This window comes from Elephas maximus, chromosome 10 (genome assembly GCF_024166365.1).
Source record: "Elephas maximus indicus isolate mEleMax1 chromosome 10, mEleMax1 primary haplotype, whole genome shotgun sequence".
Lineage (NCBI taxonomy): Eukaryota > Metazoa > Chordata > Mammalia > Proboscidea > Elephantidae > Elephas > Elephas maximus.
In genome coordinates, this window is record NC_064828.1 from 32310748 (window position 1) to 32333488 (window position 22741).

At 39.9% G+C, this 22741-nt stretch overlaps 1 gene segment (V, D, J or C); it reads left to right on the top strand.

Moving 5' to 3' along the window:
* The first annotated feature begins 1835 nt into the window (after window positions 1-1835).
* LOC126083646 (T cell receptor alpha variable 8-3-like) lies at window positions 1836-15142 on the top strand. The segment is given in 3 exon segments: window positions 1836-2118; window positions 2224-2570; window positions 14957-15142. Coding segments are annotated over 3 exon segments (579 nt in total).
* The last annotated feature ends 7599 nt before the right edge of the window (window positions 15143-22741 follow it).

Sequence of the window (22741 nt, forward strand, 5' to 3'; positions counted from 1 at the left end):
ACCAATGGCATTGAAGGAAAAAGCCCGAGCTGCACTGAAGGCATTGGCAATAAACAAGGCTCTAAAAATTGACAGAATACCAAATGAGATATTTCAACAAACAGATGTAATGCTGGAAGCGTTCACTCATCTGTGCCAAGAAATTTGGAAGACAGCTACCAGGCAAACCAACTGGAAAGAAACCAAAACCAAAACCAGTTGATTCGATTTACAGCAACCCTATTGGACAGAGTAGAACTGCCCCATAGGATTTCCAAGGAGTGGCTGGCAGATTCGAACTGCCAACCTTTTGGTTAGCAGCTGAGCTCTTAACCACAGCACCAGGGCTAGAGATCCATATATGCACCCATTCCAAAGACAGGTGATCAAACAGAACTTGAAAATTATCAAACAATATCACACACAAGTAAAATTTTGCTGAAGATCATTCAAAAGCAGTTGCAGCAGTACATCGACAGGGAACTGCCTCTTTTGAACCAAGCTGGATTTAGAAGAAGACATGGAATGAGGGATATCACTGCTGATGTCGGATTGGTCTTGGCTGAAAGCAGAGAATATCAGAAAGATGTTTACCTGTGCTCAATTGACAATGGAAAGGCATTGGACTCTGTGAATCATAAAATAACTATGGATAACGTTGTAAAGAATGGGAAATTCAGAACACTTAATTGTGCTCATGCGGAACCTGTACATAGATCAAGAGTCAGTCGTTCAAACAGAACAATGGTACACTGTGTGGTTTAAAATCAGGAGACGTGGGTGTCAGGGTTATGTCCTTTCACCGTACTTATTCAATCTGTTGCTGAGCAAGAACAGAAACCAAGCAGCTGGACCATATGAAGAAGAGTGGTGTGCTGGGATTGGAGGAAACCTCATTAACATTCTGCATTACGCAGATGACACAACCTCGCTTGCTGAAAGTGAGGAGGACTTGAAGCTCTTATCATATTGAACATCAAAAAGGCCATAGCCTTCAGTATGGATTACACCTCAACATAAAGAAAACAAAAATCCTCACAACTGGGCCAATAAGCAACATAATGATAAATGGAGAAAAGATGAAGTTGTCCAGGATTTCATTTTACTTGAATCCACAATCAATGCCCATGGAAGCAGCAGTCAAGAAATCAAATGATGTATTACATTAGGCAAATCTACTACAAAAGACCTCTTTGAAGTGTTCAAAAGCAAAAATGTCTCTTTGAGGACTAAGGTGCACCTGACCCAAGCTATGGTATTTTCAGTTGCCTGGTACTCATGAAATGGGTTTGGGTGGTTCAAACCTCAGGTCTACTCCTGAATCTCAGGATCGACTTGACAGCAAGGAGTTAGTTTTTTGTTTTGTTTACTACATTAGTTTAGACCTGTTTTGCATGTGTGCCACTCAGGGGTTAGTCTGAGCCTTGCTAGTCTCAGTTCAGTTTCTAGGGCTTTGCTATTCTGGTTTGGGTGTGCCCCGTGCATATGGCAAGTTGGAATTAGTCTGGGACTTAAGCAGAGATCCGGTTCTTTCTGCCAGCACACAGGATAAGAAAGACCAGTTTCTTCTGGAGTGTTAGCCTCCTGTGTCGGTGCTGCCTGCCCTGCAGCTGGTGCTTGTCATACGGGAAAAGCCAAGAGAGGAAAACCTCATCCTAGTTTCGGGAAGAAGTAAACATGGTATGTGGAAGTATTAATACAGTATCTCAGAAAGTAGAAGCAACACACTAATGAGCTGTGTGTGGGGAGTTTGCATCCTTGGTTCTGCGCCTGGCCTCTAGAGGGCGATGCTGCACAAACTAGAGATTTGGTTTTTGTGGAGGATCAGCATCATTGGCTCAGCCCCTTCTCCCTCTCTGCAACGGGCTGAAGAACTCTCACTGAATTCTTTGCTGACAGGGACAAGGGACAAGAATCAGAGGTCACAAAGCATCCAGGCTTACCTCAACAGTTTTGGTATTTTATCTAAGAACCTGTCCGGCTTAACCTTCCTGACAGCTCCTATTTTTGAGAGCTTAGATTCTGCAGCCACTTTACTGCCTGCTCAGGGGACATCTTCAGAAAAGAGCCTGCCGTGTCTCCACTGCCCAGCCATGCTCCTGTTACTCATCCCAGTGTTGGGAATGATCTTTGCCCTGAGTGAGTAAAGTTTTGTTATAATCCCTAGTTCCACAGACTCTGATTGGAAATCGTTTTCATAGTGAAGTCTGCACTGTATTCACTGGTGTGACATTGACTTTGCAGGAGAGGCCAGAGCCCAGTCAGTGACCCAGCCTGATGGTCCTGTGTCTGTCTCTGAAGGAGCCTCACTGGAGCTGAGATGCAATTACTCTTATGGCGCAACTCCTTATCTCTTCTGGTACGCTCAATACCCCAGCCAAGGCCTCCAGCTTCTCCTCAAGTACATTTCAGGCAACCCCCTGGTTAAAGGCATCAAAGGTTTTGAGGCTGAATTTAGGAAGAGTGAAAACTCCTTTAACCTGAGGAAATCCTCTGTCCGTTGGAACGACTCAGCTGACTACTTCTGTGTTCTGAGTGACACAGTGCCTGGAACTGTAAGGGGAGCTGAACACAAACCACCTGAAATAGCGGTATTCTCAGAGACACAAAATCTCTTCCTGTGGTATTTTTAAAGAAGAATTCTTGTCATATGGTGGTAAAGGAGGCAAAGAGGGCTGACAAGACACAGGTGCTTCTATTTGAATCTGTAGTTCCTGCTGTGCCCGATGTGTGATAAATGTTGTTTTCAGAAGCTTTGTGTTCTTTATAGAGACTATGGAATACTACATACCATTCTAGAATGATGGAGGCAACAGTGTTCTTATCACCAAACAGATGCTCAAGGACTTGCTTGAAGGTTGACTGCTTTAAGGGATTGACTATGTGAATATTGCATGAAATGGCCTTGGAGAAGCTCCGTTTTCATCCTTCATTTCCTCTCTCAACTAACTCAGGAAACAAAAGATGAGATCCTCACGTTCTTTCCCTGCAATTTTGCCTCCTCCTCCTCAGTCACTTCTAGATGATTTTATTGGAATTTTTTTTTCCAGTTTTGGAATATAGTGTCTCACTTCTAAGTACCTCTATTTAAGAGAGGTTATGACAAAATACTAATCAGCAGTAGGAGATTGATTAGAATTGTGAGGAGCTTAGAAATCTGTCAAGGTCATTTAATTCTGGCAACTATTTAAGAACAGTGTAAAAAGGAGAATGAAGATTAAGAATTCATCAGTGTTTCTCTAAAGAGTTATAAAAATAGATTTGTATTGTTTTGGGATCTTAAATTCTTCAAACCTACATCAGAAATCTGTGGAAATCATCCTTTTTGCTTCTTTGTGACATTCCTCTATACTGACATTTTTGTCTCATTGCTTTTACTCTCTTCTCATATGAACTCAGTTTTTTTTTTTTTTTCATATGAACTCACTGTTGGAATATCAGAGATTGATTCTTATATTCTAACACCGTCATAATCAATTGTGTAGTAAGTTTAGGAATGCCAAGTTCTGCTATAAATATAAGAACTAGAGTGGACACCAGGAAGTCACAGAACCCAGTATAAATTCCTGACTTTCTTCTGGCTAGGATGGAAGGAACTGTATAAGAAGGCTTTATAGTCCTTGTGTGCTTGAAGCCCTGGAGGATAACAAGTACCCTGGAGCAGAAGCGGAAGAGGGAGATTGCTAGCCGCTAATTGGCTGACATTATAATGTATAAGAGGGTAGGTGCATAGGACCCCTCAAAATAGAGAGAGAATAGGTAGATTGTGGCCAACGATACATGTTAGCCAAATGGTGAGCTGGGAGAGCAATTAGTATTTTTTAGGTCGTTGTGATATGATTAGATGTGGTAAGTGTATTTGAGTGATTGCTAGGCAGGTGTAAGAGAAGTAAATGGGGCATTAGAGACATGATATTATAATAAGAAATGGATGCTCAATTAATATCCCCCTCCTTCCCTCCCTCTTCCCTTCCTTTCTATCTTTGGACCAAACTTTCTCCTTCCTACTATAGGTTGACTGTCTCCAGGCTACTCACTGTTATCAGCTCAGCCAAAAGGACTATGGTGAGCACTTGATGTAGAACGGTATGAATGGGAAAGAGAATTGCCAGTTTCTTTTGGTCCTGAACTCAAATTGAGACTTGGAGAAGAATAAGTTTTGCAACAAGCGGTCCAAGCAGCTGGGAGAGCATCCCTCATCTCCCCACCCCCAATTCTGCCTGAGAAATCAAAGTAGTTTTCCTTCTTTCCTTCCTTTCTCTCTTTCTTCCTTTGGTAATATTCCATGTTATTTATTTATATGATTGTATCATTATTATGAAAAACTTTCTACAGTAAAATTGTATTAAGAAGAAAGTAGAAATCCTGTGTTATTTTTTATCAATAAAATTAATAATCCTGACTTTTCATGGGATGAACTGGTTTTACCACATACCCCATCACCCAGAAGCAGCTGGCCTAATTGGTAAAATGGCTTACTGAAGACTGACCTACAGTGACAGTTGAGAAGGCAATATCCTGAAGCAATGGGGTTCTATTTAGCAGGATTCAGCATGTGCTTTCAATCAGGGAACATTATATATTGCTGTCTCCCACATAACCAGAATATATAGATCCAGGAACCAAAAAAAAAAAAAAGGAAGTGGGAGTGGCTCCTCTCATTATTAAACTCAAAAAGCCACCAACAGACATTTTGCTTCCCATCCTGGCAACTTTGAGCTCTGCTGATCTGGAGGTAAAAAAAAAAAAAAAAACCAAACCAAAGTATTAGTCCTTAAAAGGAGAATGATTTCACCAGAGAGTGCAAAAATGATTTCATTCAATGAAAGATGAGACTATCTCCCGGATATTTTGGGCTCCTTATACCATTAAACAAACATAGAGGAAAAGTAACTTATTGGCTGGTGATTGCTTCCAGTTACTAACAGAAAATTGGGTTGCTTCTACATAATGGAAAATAGTATAGTTGAAGCCTCTTTGTACTGCCATGCCCAGTGGTTAATCTTAATGGAAAACTCAGTTAAAAAAAAAAAGGCAGGATGATTGAGGACTCAGATCTTTCTGGAATAAAGTTTTGAGTCACTCAACCAGGATCAAGACCCAGACCAGCTGAAGTTTTGGCTGAGGGCAGGGGAATACAGAGTAGGTATGGAAGAAGAAATCTATAGACATCAATTACAGCCTCAGGAACAATTACAGAAACAAAGACTATAGCTCCTTTGCATATTTTCTATTTGCTTGTTTTATGTATATACTTATTTGTATATGCTAAACATTTTCTTCTTCTCTCCTTGCCATTTTTGTTTTACGTATTAAGTAATACCAGTTTTTGAAAATTACCTTTGCATCTTAGCCTACAGGATGCCGAATATTCAGAGGGACTCTGAATTTGAAGAATTAAAATATAACAATTAATGGATACAATGAGCCTTGGGATTGTCCATCTCCTCATTTTGGAGAAAGTTAATAAATTCTTGTAAGGATAGCTGTACCTTGAAGATGGTGAACATATGGAGTTGTGTTGTTGTATATAAGTTCAAATGTGTGTAGAAAGTTGCATACGGTGGCTGAGTAGTCAAAGGGGAAGATTGATTTATTGCCTCTTAGCTCCAAGTTCACCCTTTGCCTGTTCTGTGAAACTGGATCTGAGTCCTGCAAGTATTTTCTTGGTCAGTTGGCACAATGTTAAGCTTTATCAGTAGAGGGCAGGAAGAAAGGATTTTGCTTCCTGGCTTTCCTGTGCTCGGTCAGGCTCCAAGGACATGAGAGGCTTCTCTGGTGTCCTGCTCATTCAGTGTATCTGCACCAGATTTCTGCAGTGCACAGTGGCCAGTAGCACCCCCCGGGTCCTCCATCTTTGGGCAGTGTTGTAGCAGAGTGCCTCCAGTGAGACACATCCCCGTAAACAACTTTTCGGAGCATCTTAGAGAGCAGTTTTCTGGCAAGTTCCAGAGGAAAGATTTATGGCAAGGTCCACTGGCATGGCACCTTGGAGATTTCTCTGTCATCCAGTGAGCCATAGCTGTTGCCTCTCCAACAAGGTCTGGATCTTAGCCCTGGGAGTAGGGGTAGGAGCCTCTTCTTTGGGAGCTCTATTTTAGTCCTTAGAGGAGTGGTTACACTTTATATCTTTTATTCCTGTATTTTTTAGAGTTCTCTTTTCTCTTTCTAGTCAGTGCTTTGTCACTCCAACCCCCTGTTATAGTTAATACTTATTTGTATTAAATTTCCTTGTTCAAATTACCATATAGTTTCTTTAACCTGGTTGATCCAGACTTATACACACACCAAGGAACCTAAGCAGATGGAGATCATTCTCTATTTCTCCACTCTCCACTCCTATGTAAGAAGTCAGAGTAGCTTGCTTTATTGCTTGCTTGATTATTATGTAATTATGAGAAACTTCCCATAGAAAGGAAACCCTGGTTTCCTGCAGTGGTTAAGAGCTACGGCTGCTAACCAAAAGGTCGGCAGTTGGAACCCACCAAGCGCTTCTTGGCAACTATTTGGGGCAGTCCTACTCTGTCCAATAGGGTCTCTAAGAGTCAGAATCAACTTGATGGTAACGGGTATGGGTACTATGGAAAAGAATTTTATGAAGAAGAAATTGGAAGTATTATAAGAGTTATTATATTAACAAGCTTAATAATTTTGGTTTTTCACATTCTATACATATTTGACACAAAATTCCATTATACCATAGAAGCAAATTATAATTGATATTCAAAGATATTTTAACAGAAAAACAAATAAGTATTCATTCAATGAGAATGTATCTGAAGATTGTAATTTTAAGTTGTCTTTCTTGTAGGCAACTCCCTTAACACATCCCTATTTCTGATTTCCTATTTCTTTAAAGTGGAGTAGGAAGGTACAGATAATTTTAAAATCATCTGAAGGCGGAATACTTCTAACACCTTAGAAAGTTTCTTATATCCCTGCCCAGTAAACCCATCTCCTGGAGGCAAAGTCTGCTCTTATTTCTATCACCATAGATGCTTTTTTGACTGTTTTAGAAGTTCAAACAATGGAATCATATGGCCACTATTCTTTTGTGGCTGGTTTCTTTCACCTAACATGTTTTTGAGATTCATCCATGTTGTTCTGTGTATGGCTCATTCATCCCTAATTATTACTAAGTAGTAGTTTATTGTATGAATATAATCACAATTTGTTTATCCATCCAGCTCTGTCCACCACTGGCTGCACACATCATCAGGTAAGATCAATTGCCAGAAAAGGATATCATGGTTGGTAAAGTAGAGGGCCAGTGAAAATTAGGAAAACCCTCGATGAGATGGATTGACACAATAGCTGTTACAATGGACTCAAACATACCGATGATTATGAAAATGGCACACGACTGGGCAATGTTTCGTTCTCTTATAGGTAAGTTCATCAGGAGTTGGAGCCGACTTGATGGCAACTAATAACAACAGTGTTATTCTATTACGTTTTTTTCTTTCTATATCCCACTCTTTCTCCTTGAGTGTACCTTTCCTCTTGCTGATTTCCTATCTTTAGAATTACCTCAGTAAGGGCCTGTGGGGAATAAATTGTCTTAGTTTTTGAATGCTTGAAAAATGGATGTATTCCACCCATTTTTGAATGATACTTTAGCTGGATGCAGAATTCTAGGTTAAAAGTCATTTTCACTTGGCATTTAAAAAAAATAACAGTCCGACAACTGTTGTGGTTGATATAACGTCTGAAGTTGGTGTATTTTATTTTAACTTTAGAGTTTTTGGTCTATATGTGTTAACTTTTAGGATTTAATTTTATCCTTGGTATTATTTAGTTGCACTATGATTCTAGGTCTGTATTTTAATTCTCTCACTCAGAAATCTGTAATGTGCTTTTAATCTATAGATTTATTTCTTTCATTAATTCTGGAGAATCCTGGATTTTCCAGTATTTATTCTGTCTTTTTTTTTTTTTATTACTCACTTCCGGAGCTCCTGATATGTGTTAAAACTATTGAACCTGTAGCCACTTTTCTCACCTTTGTTCTTTTCACCACTTTACTCTGTATTCTGTATGAATTCCTCAATAGTGTTGTCTTAGTTATGTAGGGCTGCTGTAACAGATGTACCACAATAGATGGCTTTAACAAGCAGAAATTTATTCTTTCACAGTATAAACCCCATCAACCCCTTGCCATCGAGTTGATTCCAACTCATAGCGACCCTATAGGACAGAGTAGAACTGTGCCATAGAGTTTCCAAGGAATGCCTGGTGGATTTGAACTGCTGACATTTTGGTTAGCAGCTGTAGTACTTGACCACTATGCTACCAGGGTTTCCTCTCACAGTCTAGGAGGCTGGAAGTCCAAATTCAGGGTGCCAGTTCCAGAGAAAGGCTTTCTGTCTCTGTCAGCTCTGCAGGAAGGTCTTTGTCATCAGTCTTCCCTGTGTAGGAGCTTCTCAGCACAGGGACCCTGAGTCCAAAGAATGCGCTCTGTTCCTGTGTTCCTTGTCTCTTCAGCTTCTGCTTCCTCTTTCTTTGGTCTCTAGGCCCCTCGGGCCTGACAGCTCGTGTCTGCCCTGCTGGGGCAAGTGTTTTAAAGCTCTGTAGCTCCACTGATAAGTGCCCGGCGTCACCTCACTCTGCCAGTAAACTTCAGCCTGAAGTTGCTCTGCTTTACTCTGTGTTTTGTGTGAATTCCTCATACAGTCATACAATACATTAGTTTTTTCCTTGGCAGAATCTAGTCTAGAGTTTCTTCAATCCTTTTTTTTTAAAGGACAATATTTTATTTAATGACCTATATTTTCTCTTGGTGTTATTGGGAGCCTTTGTCTCTGATCGTCCTCCTGTCTGGAGTGTTTTTCACCTACATAGTCGGGCATTCATTTGCTTCTTCCTAGTCTCTGCTCCGAGAGAAATGTGTGCATGTATGCATAAAGGGGAATGCTCAATAAAGTTTATTTCAGTGTTGTATTTCATAGGTAAGAAAGAAAAAGCCTGAAGAGGCCATCATTGGGGGAAGGGCTATATTAACTGTTTTGTTATTGTTGTAGGGGCCGTCGAGTCGGTTCCGACTCGTAGCGACCCTATGCACAACAGAACGAAACACTGCCCAGTCCTGCGCCATCCTTACAATCATTGTTATGCTTGAGCTCATTGTTGCAGCCACTGTGTCAATCCACCTGCTGAGGGCCTTCCTCTTTTCCGCTGACCCTGTACTCTGCCAAGCATGATGTCCTTCTCCAGGGACTGATCCTTCCTGACAACATGTCCAAAGTATGTAAGGCGCAGTCTCGCCATCCTTGCTTCTAAGGAGCATTCTGGTTGTACTTCTTCTAAGACAGATTTGTTCGTTCTTTTGGCAGTCCATGGTATATTCAATATTCTTCACCAACACCACAATTCAACGGCATCAACTCTTCTTCGGTCTTCCTTCGTCATTGTCTGGCTTTCACATGCATATGATGCCATTGAAAATACCATGGCTTGGGTCAGGCGCACCTTAGTCTTCAGCGTGACATCTTTGCTCTTCGACACTTTGAAGAGGTCCTTTGCAGCAGATTTCCCCAATGCAACGCGTCTTTTGATTTCTTGACTGCTGCTTCCATGGTTGTTGATCGTGGATCCAAGTAACATGAACTCCTTGACAACTTCGATCATTTCTCCGTTTATCATGATGTTGCTCATTGGTCCAGTTGTGAGGATTTTTGTTTTCTTTGTGCTGAGGTGTAATCCATACTGAAGGCTGTAGTCTTTGATCTTCATTAGTAAGTGCTTCAAGTCCTCTTCACTTCCAGCAAGCAAGGTTGTGTCATCTGCATAACACAGGTTGCTAATGAGTCTTCCTCCAATCTTGATGTCCCATTCTTCTTCATATAGTCCAGCTTCTTGTATTATTTGTTCAGCATACAGATTAAATAGGTATGGTGAAAGAATACAACCCTGATGCACACCTTTCCTGACTTTAAACCACTCAGTATCCCCTTGTTCTGTCCAAACGACTGCCTCTTGATCTATGTAAAGGTTCCTCATGAGCACAATTAAGTGTTCTAGAATTCCCATTCTTCGCAGTGTTATCCATAGTTTGTTATGATCCACACAGTCAAATGCCTTTGCATAGTCAATAAAACACAGGTAAACATCCTTCTGGTATTCTCTGCTTTCAGCCAGGATCCATCTGACATCAGCAATGACATCACTGGCCCCAGGTCCTCTTCTGAAATCAGCCTGAATTTCTGGCCGTTCCCTGTCGATACACTGCTGCAGCTGTTTTTGAATGATCTTCAGCAGAATTTTGCTTGTGTGTGATGTTAATGATATTGTTCTATAATTTCCACATTCGGTTGGATCACCTTTCTTGGGAATAGACATAAATATGGATCTCTTCCAATCAGTTGGCCAGGAAGCTGTCTTCCATATTTCTTGGCACATAGACGAGTGAGCACCTCCAGAGCTGCACCTGTTTGTTGAAACATCTCAATTGATGTTCCATCAATTCCTGGAGCCTTGTTTTTCGCCAATGCCTTCAGAGCAGCTTGGACTTCTTCCTTCAGTACCATCGGTTCCTGATCATATGCCACCTCTTCAAATGGTTGAATATCGACTAATTCTTTTTAGTATAATAACTCTGTGTATTCCTTCCATCTTCTTTTGATGCTTCCTGCATCATTTAATATTTCCCCCATGGAATCCTTCACTATTGCAACTCGAGGCTTGAATTTTTTCTTCAGTTCTTTCAGCTTGAGAAACGCCAAGTGTGTTCTTCCTTTTTGGTTTTCCAACTCCAGCTCTTTGCACATGTCATTATAATACTTTACTTTGTCTTCTCGAGAGGCCCTTTGAAATCTTCTGTTCAGTTCTTTTATTTTATCAGTTCTTCCTTTTGCTTTAGCTGCTTGATGCTCAAGAGCAAGTTTCAGAGTCTCCTCTGACATCCATCTTGGTCTTTTCTTTCTTTCCTGTCTTTTCAGTGACCTCTTGCTTTCTTCATGGCTGATGTCTTTGATGTCATTCCACAACTTGTCTGGTCTTCGGTCACCAGTGTTCAATGCATCAAATCTATTTTTGAGATGGTCTCTAAATTCAGGAGTATATCCCACCTGAATTTAGAATATTAACTGTAGTGTATTCATAATATGGAGTACAATGCTACAATGCAGCAGAAGGACCTCTATGTGTTAATTCATTAAGAGCTGTTGTTATTATTACTTGCTGTTGAGTTGATTCTGACTCATGACAACCCCTTGTGTGCAGAGTAGAATTGCTCCATAGGGTTTTCAAGGCTGTGATCTTTTGGAAGCAGATTGCCAGATCTGTCTTCTGAGGCATATCTGGGTGGGTTTGAACCACCAACCTTTTGGCTAGTCGTCCAGTGTTTAACTATTTTGCATCACCCAGGGAATCACCATGAAGACCTCTAAGATTTGTTATCGAATCTATAAAACAAGTTACAGAAAGATATGCACAAAATGTGTCGTTTTATGTTAAATAAAAAAGTATGAATAAAATACTCTATGTTTTCTATTGTTATATATGTTTAGTATATGCATATAAATCTGTAGTAAAACACCTGAAAGTGTTGACTCTAAACTGATTAAAATGAAAGAAGAGTTAGAGTAATGAATAATGAAAAGGAATTGGGAGTGGTAGTCAAGGGAAATTTTAGTCTATATGCAATGTTTTATTTTTTAAAAAATAATTTTTTATTGTGTTTTTGGTGAAAGTTTTCACAGCAAGCTTGACAATTCCTGTTTGACAATTTCCACACAAATGGACCAATGACATCAGTTATATTTTTCACATTGTGTCAACATTCTCTTTAACTGTGTTTTGGTTGTTCCATTTCTATGAGTTGAAATCGACTTGATGGCAGTGGGTTCGGTTTTGGGTAATTTCCCTGCCCCGTTATCTTCTCACCTGTGCTTTGGATTAAATGTTGACCTTTTGGACTCATACAGATGTTTTTTTCAGGAAAGCACCAATCTAATGGGTAGTATTCTTTATTTTGTGTGTCACTCTGTTTTTCTGCTCAAAGATGATCTCAGGGGATAGTTTTAGTTCAAGGTTTGAAGAGCGTCTCAGGGCAGTAGTCTCAGGGAGTCCTCCGGTCTCAAGTGGTCCAGCTAGTCTGGACTTTTTTAAGAATTTGAGTTTTGTTCTACGTTTTTCTCCCATTCTAACTGGGACTGTCTATTGTGCCCCCAGTCAGATCAGAAAGTGGTACTAGCTGGGCACCATCTAGTTCTTCTGGTATAAACCATTGGCTTCTGGTATATGTAATATTTTATTACTTCTAATTATTCATATATTCATGAATTCCTCAGTGTTAAAAGCAATAAAAAGTCATAGACATCATCATAAAGATTTATCCATGTCCTCTATTCTTTTAATAAAATGAGGGAGAAAAAAGAAAATAACAATCTTCTTTGTAAGGTTTTGTTCAACTCTCCCAAGTTTAACTATTTCTCCTACCTCTGGGGTCTTATATCTTTAGTTTGTACTCTTGGTAGGCTCCTATTCATTGACCTCTATTATGTGTGTGCTTGTCTTTTGTAGTAGTCTGTAAATTAGTGTCTTATTCACTTTTATATTTTCTTAAGACCTAGCAAATTACTTCACTAACAGTAAAAATTCAACGAATGTTTTTATGGATTTTTTTTGAACTAAATTCAGGAAATCAAATCAATAGCACAAAATGAGATTTGTCAGATTATTTTAAGATAGCCATATCCACAAAATGGCATTTGAAAAGTAGGAATTGGTTCATTTGTTTTTAACCCCTGTTTCACTGTGTTGGTTCTTTTGTGACCATCTGCATTGCTGCTAAGAAGCTAGCCTCAAGTTTTCCTTGTTGATGGTTTCAGTTCACTAGGGGGCACTCTAGGCTTTTCAAGAAATGACCAATTTTTCAGACGGTCCCAGAGGATTGAAGTTAAGAGAGGAGACCAGAAAGCATGTGACCAGTCAAATTACACAGAAGGACAAATGGTGACTGTGAAAAGTTCATCCTAGATTTTCAACCCTGCTATTCTGTATAAAACTCAGAAAACTGGAGCCCATGTCCCTATAAATTGGTCACTAAATCCATTGTGAGGATGAGAGTCAACTTGATAGCAATGGGTTTTTTGTTTGGTTGAGGGGAGGCTCAACAGAAACATCTCCATTACTTATTTTCATTCTTTAAAACATTTTTATTACTGAAATCCCAAAAATCCTCTGACCAAAAAATTATTCCAGTACCTTTGATTTCCTAACTTTTCCTATATCTCCTCTGAGACTAGAAGGGACAAGAACAAAGAGAAAAAGAAAAAATGAAAAAAAAATAGAAGAAGTAAAGGGAGGGGAAAAAATTTAATTTGAGCAAGGAACACCAGAATCAGCTGAACAGGCAAGCAGGGTATGTGGGAAAAGCATTAGATAGGAGAAGGGGAAAGGTGGAATGAAGTCAGGGTGGACACACATACCAAAATCTTGTTGGAAACATTTTCAATGCAGATGGTTTGTCTTGATTTTTTGATTCATGTTGTAGCACTTTTATCCCTGCTAAAATTACACCCTTCAGAATTGTTGTTTCACTCTGGCTTTTGTACCCTTTTCTTCCCACAAACCCCTTTGCAGAAAAAAGAAAAAACAACAAAAACGCTCTAATATGGAACCATCTCAGGAACCGATAAATATGTCAGGACCCAATGCACTGTTAAAACAGATGCCCTGACAGACAGTATATCAATTTCACATAAATTACGGTGATGAAAAAGCCTTGAAAAAATATATGCTGGCTAACAAATAGAAAAAAGAACACACAGTTTTTCAATTGAATGCGAATGATTCAACTTTCCAGGAAGAGAGAAGAGCGAGGGGTGATGTCTTTATTTACTTATTTTTATGTTTGTATTCAAGTTTTTTCTTTCCTGGAACTCACAACAAATACAATAAAAATACTCAATTGTGTTGAGTGTCAGGCACTCTTGTGACATACACTATTTACTTGAGTACTGGTAATACTCTGTAAATAGGTGTTTCCCCCTCATTTCCCGCAGGAATTAACTAAGGATTGTAAAGCGTGAATGACATTCCTTAGGTCACGTGATTACCAAGTTGGTGGAGCTGGGATGGGATTCCCAGTTAAGAAGCCCACAGCAGAGATTATGTTCTTAACTACCCAGTATGGAAGGCTCTTCAGAATCACAATATGCAAATGATTTTTATCGATAAATCTCTACAATGCGTGTACATTCATCGCTGACAAAAATATCCATTTTAGTCATTTCTAAATAGCATGTTGTAGGGAAAAGCTCATTGAATTTTTCATCCTGTAGCACTAAAATCCATTGATTTTCCTTCCACTTTGAATGGATATTATCCATGATTTCATAACATTATTCAAGGTCTAGGAAAAGGAAGAGAAAGTTTCCACTGCAAAAGAAACTCTTGTAACCAGGGACCAAGAGTTCTGATGATCAAACTCAAAGTTCAAACCTGCATGTGGCTCAGTTACAACGGAAACCGAATCTGGACCTTGTTAACGTAAGAGTTGACAAGGAAAGAGTAGTTGTGTGCCCTCCCGTCCATTCTGACTCACCCTATAAGACAGAGCTGAACTGCCTCACAGGGTTTCCAAGGCTTTAATCTTCACAGAAGCAGACTGCCATATCTGTCTCAAGTGGAGTGGCCAGTGCCTTTCAACCACTAACCTGTTAGCAGTGGAGCGCTTAACCACTGCACCACCAGGGCTCCTTTGTTGTTGTGTGGGATCCTGAAAATTAAGAAGACAAGTGGGCAGAGTCCAGTGAAACTGGGAGCTGGGTTAGTAGCTTCCTTGGCATGCAACCTGTACAGTTAGTTACACAGGGCCTAGCCCTCAGAAGGGGCTCTGGGCTTGGTTTAATGCTTGGCTGTTGCTGTCTAGGGTCGCTGTGGGTCGGAATCGACCCGACAGCAACAGGTTTGGTTGGTTGGTTGCTGTCTTAAAATTCTTAATAATTTTATGTTTGTATTTGTGTTTTGTAAGAGAAGTTCCGATCAGATGATGGAGTGTGTGCGGGAGCAGAGGCGATACCCAGGGCAGGAGCACCCTAACACACACAGGCTCAGGTCTGCAGGCACAGCTGAGCTGTTGGTAGGGCAACCCGGGGTGCATGTGCTTGGTTGGGGCAGCTTGGGGCGCTGTGGAGCCACAAAGGAGGTGGGGCAGTGAACGTCATCAATAAATAATCACAAAATAAAAATTGGCATTGTGATAAAAAGCATATCTTTATTCGAATTCTTCGAAGGGTTTAGAAACTCTGGTTTTGAAAACTACTGCAACATTACAAAGCAAATAGCCGCAGGCTTAGAAATAGAAATTAAATATAAAGATAGTAGCTTTGATGGGAAAGAATGCTATTTTCTGGTGAAGTTTTGAATGAGCCAATTAGTTACGAGGAAGATAATTTTAAAATTAATTTTCCTTGTAACTGAAGATATAGTGAGAAAATGCGTAACAATTATTCTGAATTATATACAAATCATGAAACCACTTTCAGTTTGTTTATAACTCCTCAAGTTACGGAAAATGTCAGAGGAACTATTAAAATCCCGCTGTGGAAATTTACTTTTAAAGTTAAATTCAGACTTTACGTGAAACTGACTTATATGAAGAGTTGAATCGTCTTAGAAAAATTGTTCTTTAGAAAAAGCAACACTAGCTTTCCTAAAATTTATTATTCCTAAACAGTTTATCAGACATTTATGCTAATATTGTCACAGCCTATAAAACACTCTTAAGAGCTCAGTAACAGTTGTATCAGCAAAAATATTCTCCTCAAAATAAAAAATAATTTAAAATTCTGTTTGTGATCTGGCATTTGCAAAGAACAGCTGACATCGCTTTCAGTAATATTGACTGAAAATGAAGTTGTTAAAACTATAAATGTTGATAATCTAATATACTAATTTGCAGAAAAGTAAGCCATAAAAATCTTATGATTAATCAAGACATCACATTAATAATGTTCTATTAGTTGTATTATATAAAATTAACACCAACAATATATATATTTTTCTACAATTTGTGAGTTTATGTTGTTCTTATGTATTGCTGTAAATCCTACTGTGTTGTATAAGTAATAAAATACATTTTAAAAAACCTTTATACTTTATTACTCTTTATTCTCACTTTCCCAAACTTTATTAAAGAGAAAAACAATGATGGGCAATCTCCTGAACATAGTCAATTTTCTGGGATTGCTCCCTCGAAAATGTGACATTTGATTTCCAAACACACGCCGGAAGTGTACATAGTTCCCGATTGTACTAAGTCGGTGAGAAGCTGAAATCCTAAAATGTTCATCTTTCACAGTTTTCCAGCCTGTGGTCTGTCTTTGGATGTGTAGTAATTGCCTGATCAGCTACTATGGCTTCATTATTTTTGTCTGTAGCTCTCTGAGCTCCTCAATATGCAGGAATCGCAGAATTTGAGCAGCTTCATTAAGCCCTGTATTGCCTGTGTCAAAACCAAGAATATGCTTGTCTAAAGCAATAGGCAAGTCCTCTTTTGATTTGATGTGCTTTAGCAACTACACACTATGCCAGAAGCCCCTGAACCAAATGCAATTTGCCTTAATTAAGCATTACCAGGTGTCATGGACTGAATTTTGTCCCCCCAAAATATCTGTCAATTTGGAGGCTATGAGTCCCAGTATTGTGTGATTGTCCACCATTTTGACATCTGAAGTGATCTTCCTGTGTGTCGTAATTTCTATCTCTATGTTGTTAATGAGGTGGGGTTAGCAACAGTTATGTTAATGAGGCAAGACTCAATCTACAAGATTAGGTTGCATTTTAAGTCCATCTCTTTTGAGATAAAAAAGAGAAGTGAGCAGAGAGACATGGAGACCTCATATCATCAAGCAACAAGAGCCAGCAGAATAGGGCATCCTGTGGACCTGGGGTTCTTGTGCTGAGAAGCTCCTAGTCCGGGGGAAGATTGATGACAAGGAACTTCCTTCAGAGCAGACAGAGAGAGAAAGCCTCCCTCTAGAGCTGACACCCTGAATTTGGACTTCTAGCCTACTAGACTGTAAGAGAATAAACTTCTCTTTGTTGAAGGCATACACTTGTGGTATTTCTGTTATAGCCGCACTAGGTAACTAAGACACCAGGTAATCATCATGAAGTTGAATCTGAAGAACGTTAACCAAAGCCATTACACCAGCCTTAAAATTAGGATAATTTATATCCAAACTGATTAATGGCTCTGCAATTTTTGTTGCATTGTCAGCATTTTTTGCATTATCAGGTAGTAAGTCTTTGTCTTTTTTAGCATTATCTCCATATTAACATCTAACGGCCAAACCAAGAAGCCAGTCAATTGCTTCTTGTCGATCTTGAATCTTGAAAGGACAGGTAACATCTCTTGAGATGCTTTTCAAAGAACTTGGGCCAATTACAGCGCTGGATGTTTCTTAAATTACCTTTGTCTTCAATCTTCTGGTGTCTGATTTTGTGGTCTTCAAACCAAACAGTAAGATCTCTAAACTCTGTTTCATCTTTGCATTTGAAGGTGGTGGGGTTGTGGTAGTTGAGGGCATCAGCTTGCGTCAGAACATGGTCTCAGCTTCCTGCTTTGGCCCCCCGGGGCCTCTGCTTGGAGAGGAGAGGTAAGGAGTTTATTACTTTTAATGGCACTTCCCTCCCCACCTCAGCCCAATTTTTGAGTAAGGGACCTCAACTTTTCATTTTGCAATGGGTCCCACAAATTATATAGCCAGCCATCACTGGGAACTTGGAACCCTTTAACCTTAACTTAGAAAGAAGGAACTAGAAGCCAGAAAGCAATCAGGGTATTTGAGAAAGTGCTTTATCCTTACATATTTTTAAACTGATCCATTTTCTCCAGGCTAAGTTATTGAGGTTTTTTTTTTTTTTTTTTTTTTTTCCTACAAGAAAGATGTGATCATGTTGTAGATGTAAATGTAAGAGATAAATCTCTAGAAAGGAGCACCCTGCTTACCCAAAGCTCAGCCATGGAGCCCATCCCATTGCCGTCGAGTCAATTCTAACTCATGGCAACCCTATAGGACAGAGTAGAACAGCCCCATAGGGTTTCAAAGGCTGTAAATCCTTACAGAAGCAGACTGCCACATCTTTCTCCCTCAGAGCAGCTGGTGGGTTCAAGCCGCTGACCTTTTGATTAACAGCTGAGCACTGTAACCACTGTGCCACCAGGGCTCCTCAGTGAGTTTAGTCCCATTTTATTTCATTTTACTATGAATTTAGCTTCTCCTTGATCCATCATGGAAACCCTGGTGGCGTAGCTACTAACCAAAAGGTCGGCAGTTCAAATCCGCCAGGTGCTCCTTGGAATCTCTGGGGCAGTTCTGCTCTGTCCTGTAAGGTCGCTATGAGTCGGAATCAACTCGATGGCAGTGGGTTTTTTGTTTGGTTTGATCCATCATTGAGGTTATAAGAGGAATGAGAACTCAGACAGGAACTCCTCGTGAGGACTCTGCCTCTGCTTCCTAAGGGGCCCCAGGGCTGGTTAAGGACCATCTCAGATCCACTAGATTTCATGTGGATGTGAAAATGACCTTGGAGTTCCTTGATGCAGGGCAATTTTCCCCCACTCCTACACCACACAACTCTAAGGCACAGAACCTTGTATACAACCAGTCCTCAATAAATATTTGCTCTGTTAAGTAGAAAAAAAAAAAATTTAGAGCTAGAGAAGCCTTTAGAAATCCTTTAATCCAACTTCATTTTGCAAAGATAGGCACTAAATCCAAGATGCCAGTATAAAAGAAGTAGATAGTGAATGAGCTGGAGTAAAAAGAAGCTGACTGTCCTCACTCCACATTTAGCATTCTTTCGCCTGCCTCTCTCCCGCAGGACCATATTGTTGATTACATTTTAGATGCAGAAATTTTGGCACCCAATTAAAAAAAAAAAAAAAGATAGAAATGACTGAGTTGTATGATCCATAAGGATAAGAGACAGCAAAGCCAGGACAGCTGCCTGGTGGAACCAAATAATTTCTAACGAATATTTGCTAAAATGCTGCAGAGATAATCCATCAAGTAGGGACATAATGGCTGCAATATTAAATAAATACTAATGGGGAACCTTTTCTAGGATAGTAGAGAATGCAGCCAGTTAATGCCTCTCCTGAAATCAACAAAATTCCAGAAAAACTGTAAAGGTGGAGTATGAACTGTCCTAGGGAACCATTTGAGTGTCTCCAAAAGGGTTTTCCACAGCTGCATTCCCTCAATGGGTTTTAAAATAGTATGTTGATTTTCCACAGGCAAAAACACTCACCTGTCAGAAAGCCACAGCACTGAGAAGAGACGGAGGCAGGGAAACTAGAGTACTGGGACCTGAACAACCAGAACATAATTAATGAGAGCATTGAAACATTGTGAAAAACGTAACTAACGTCACCAAACAGCCTGTGTAGAAATTGTCAAATGGAAATCTAATTTGCTGTGTAAACTTTCACTGAAAACACCACAAAATATTATTAAAAAACGAAAGAAAGTCACAGCCCTCACAATGTTAAAAATCCTTTCGATTTTGTGTTGCCTACCTATACCATTCTAATTTTCCTATAAACGAATGGGATACCTTGGGTGGTGTGAATGGTTGGCTTGGCTGCTAACTGAAAGGTTGGAGGTTCAAGCCCAGCCAGAGGTACCTCGGAAGAAAGTTCTGATGACCTCTCTATTTCTACTACTTCTGAAAAATCAGTCGCTGAAAACCCTATGGAGCACAGTTCTACTCTGACACACATGGGGTCACCTTGAGTAAGGGGAGTATATTTTTCTGGGAGAGTTATGCAAATGTTTGCCCTCATTTAAAAACTTTACTCTTCTTATCACCTCAATCCTCTGGAAAAATGAAAAGAATAAATGAAATATTAAGACAAATTAGTTACTGTATCAGACAACCTGGGAGTTAGCAGTAAAGTGAGGGCAAAAATAAAACCAGTTGAGATGTTGGAGTACAATACTGACCTTTCTTGTTTAGGTATTTTAAACCGAGTTTAACCCAGTGACTTTCTCCATAAGAGCAAGCCAGTCACCTAATAACTAACAATCATAACCCAGCCAAGAGGGGTCATTCTCACCATCCCAACTGCCAGTTGCATCCATTCTTAAGAAGAGCATGAGGTCTTTAATATTCCTACCCTCAACCAAAGGTGGGAGAATTAGGGAATTCATTATTTATGCAACTTTTTCTTTCCATTGATTTGTGTACAACACTAAAAAAACTTCTTATATTTTTAAGAAACTTGGGAAAGTAATATTTAATTCAGTCCAAGTTTGAAGATGAGGCAGGGGGAACTGTAGCAGGTAGTCTGTAAATTAACCATTAGTCCAAATTTCTTTCTGCAATCCACTAATAATAGTTGAGTAAGATGGTTGATAAACACATACATAATTTTTTTTCCCACTACCAAGTAAGAGTTCAGGCTGTTAACTAAAAGGTCAGCAGTTCGAATCCACCTGCTGCTCCTTGGAAACCCTATGTGGCAGCTCTACTTTGTCCCATAAGGTTCGCTATGAGTCAGAATTGATGGCAATTGGTTTGGTTTGTTTTTTTTTTAAATCTCTCCTTATAGGTCCTTAGGTGGCACAAGCAGCTTGCAATTGGCTGCTAACCTAAAGGTTGCTGGTTTGAACCCACCCAGTGGTACTGCAGAAGAAAAAGCCTGGCAATCTTCTTCCATTAAGATTACAGCCAAGAAAACCCTATGGAGTGGTTCTACTCTGTAAAACATGGCGTCACCATGAGTTGGAATGGACTCTACCACAACTAACAACAACAACCCTCCTTAAGAATTCATTAAGCAACAATTAGCCAACAAAATGTTCTAACCCTTTCTGGGTCAACTTGAACATAAGCTTATTATATGAATTTTATGTCTTTGTATTAGTTTCCACTTGCAGACAAACAGTATGGCAAATTCTGAACTTGAAGTCCCGCTGAAGAAGGGGTGGGGCTCCAGGCCCAGTGGCAGGTTTGGGTAGAGGCTACTGGTGCCTGGGAAGCACTGTGCACTTGCCGTGCACAAGTATACAGCTGGGTCTCCAGGCTGTGCAGCTGTGATGTGAAGGAAGAGATTTTTGGCCTTCTTAACCAACAGAACAGTGAATCTTTGTTTCTGATATTTGTCCTTATTTGAACGAATATCTATAATGAGCTGGGGTCCTTTTCCAGGTTCTTGCTTATACCAAGGGAAGTAGAACAAGGCACTGTCTGAATAACTACAGTTGATAACTGAGCTGCTTCCCTCCAGGACGCTCAGAGTAGAAGGATGCTGCTCCACATTCTCTCCCCAGCAAGACCCTATGCAAGAAGAGAAAGCTAAAGAGAGAAGAAGGGGCATCAGGCCATTACATTCTATAATTTTTCCTTTTCTATAGTAACTACAGGAATTTCGAATAAAGCCAGTCCCTTCCTTGGACTTCTAATGAATATTTGCTCATACTCTGTGTTTCCCAAAAAGCTTCAACTCACAGTCCAGCTATAGGCACAAGAGCATGAACAAAGCACCAATGGATGTCTTCATTGTTCCCCCCAACCAGGATCAACTGTAGATCAGCAATCTTCAGCCAGGAGAGTTACTTCTACTATCAGGTTGTCCTTTCTTTAACAATCACAGTGGCTTTTCACATTGTCTACCCAGCCAATGAGAAAAAGGCTCTGCTTCTGCTTTGAGTCTATTCATTCAGAATTCACTAAAATGAGCTTTCAGCGGAGGTGTACTACCATCTTGTGGTCACATCCCCAACTACTGAACCAGCTGGTTAAATAGTCTTATGCTGTGTCTACAGAGGACTCAGATGCATAAAAACAGCAATAAAAAAAAAACAAAAACAAAACCAAACCCAGTGCCATTGAGTAGATTCCAACTCATAGTGACCCTATAGCACAGAGTAGAACGGCCCCATAGAGTTTCCAAGGAGCGCCTGGAGGGTTTGAATACCAATAGGTCAAGGAAATTCGGTCTTAGATCAAAGACTGAATGTACAGTAAAACGTAGAGTTCAAGAGTTTTATCTCTGCACACTGCTAAGTCGTTAATAAGTTTGAAAGAGGTAGATACCGTCAGTGTTTATTCAATGATGGACTGAATTTGCGTGTTTGAAATGAAGAAAGCACCATGGTTCACTCTCCTAAACAAAGGAATAATAATATCTTCTCTACTCAACTGAATCTACCATCCTGATTTAGCAGTCACAGGAAAAAAAACTCTAAGAGGAACATGTAAACCTAAGATCAGAATGGAGGCCTACTCAATATTTCAAATGCATGCTATCTTAGACTCTGCTTCTCCTGGTCTGGTATTGCCTGTTATCTTGCTACTCCCAGAGAATTGACAGTATCACCTGTCAAAATGTGGAGCCTTCCCTCAGCAAAGCTGACTATGCTAAAAAGTAAAAGATCAAATCTCAGTGAGAAGGGGAGCAGAGGGATAATTTCCATGAGTTAATAATATTCTAACCACAAGAAATCATTTGACCCATTGTTGTTGCTCAGTGCTGTCATGTTGGTTCTGACTCATAGCAACCCTATACACAACAGAAAAAAACACTGCCTGGTGCTGCACCGTCCTTGCAATTGTTGTTATGCCTGAGCCCATTGTTGCAGCTACTGTGTCACTCCATCTCATTGAGGGTCTTCCTCTTTTTTGCTGACCCTCTACTTTAGGAAGCATGATGCCCTTCTCCAGGGACTGGTCCCTCCTGATAACATTTCCAAAGTGTGTGAGACATTTCCTCATCCTCAATTCTAAGGAGCATTCTAACTGTACT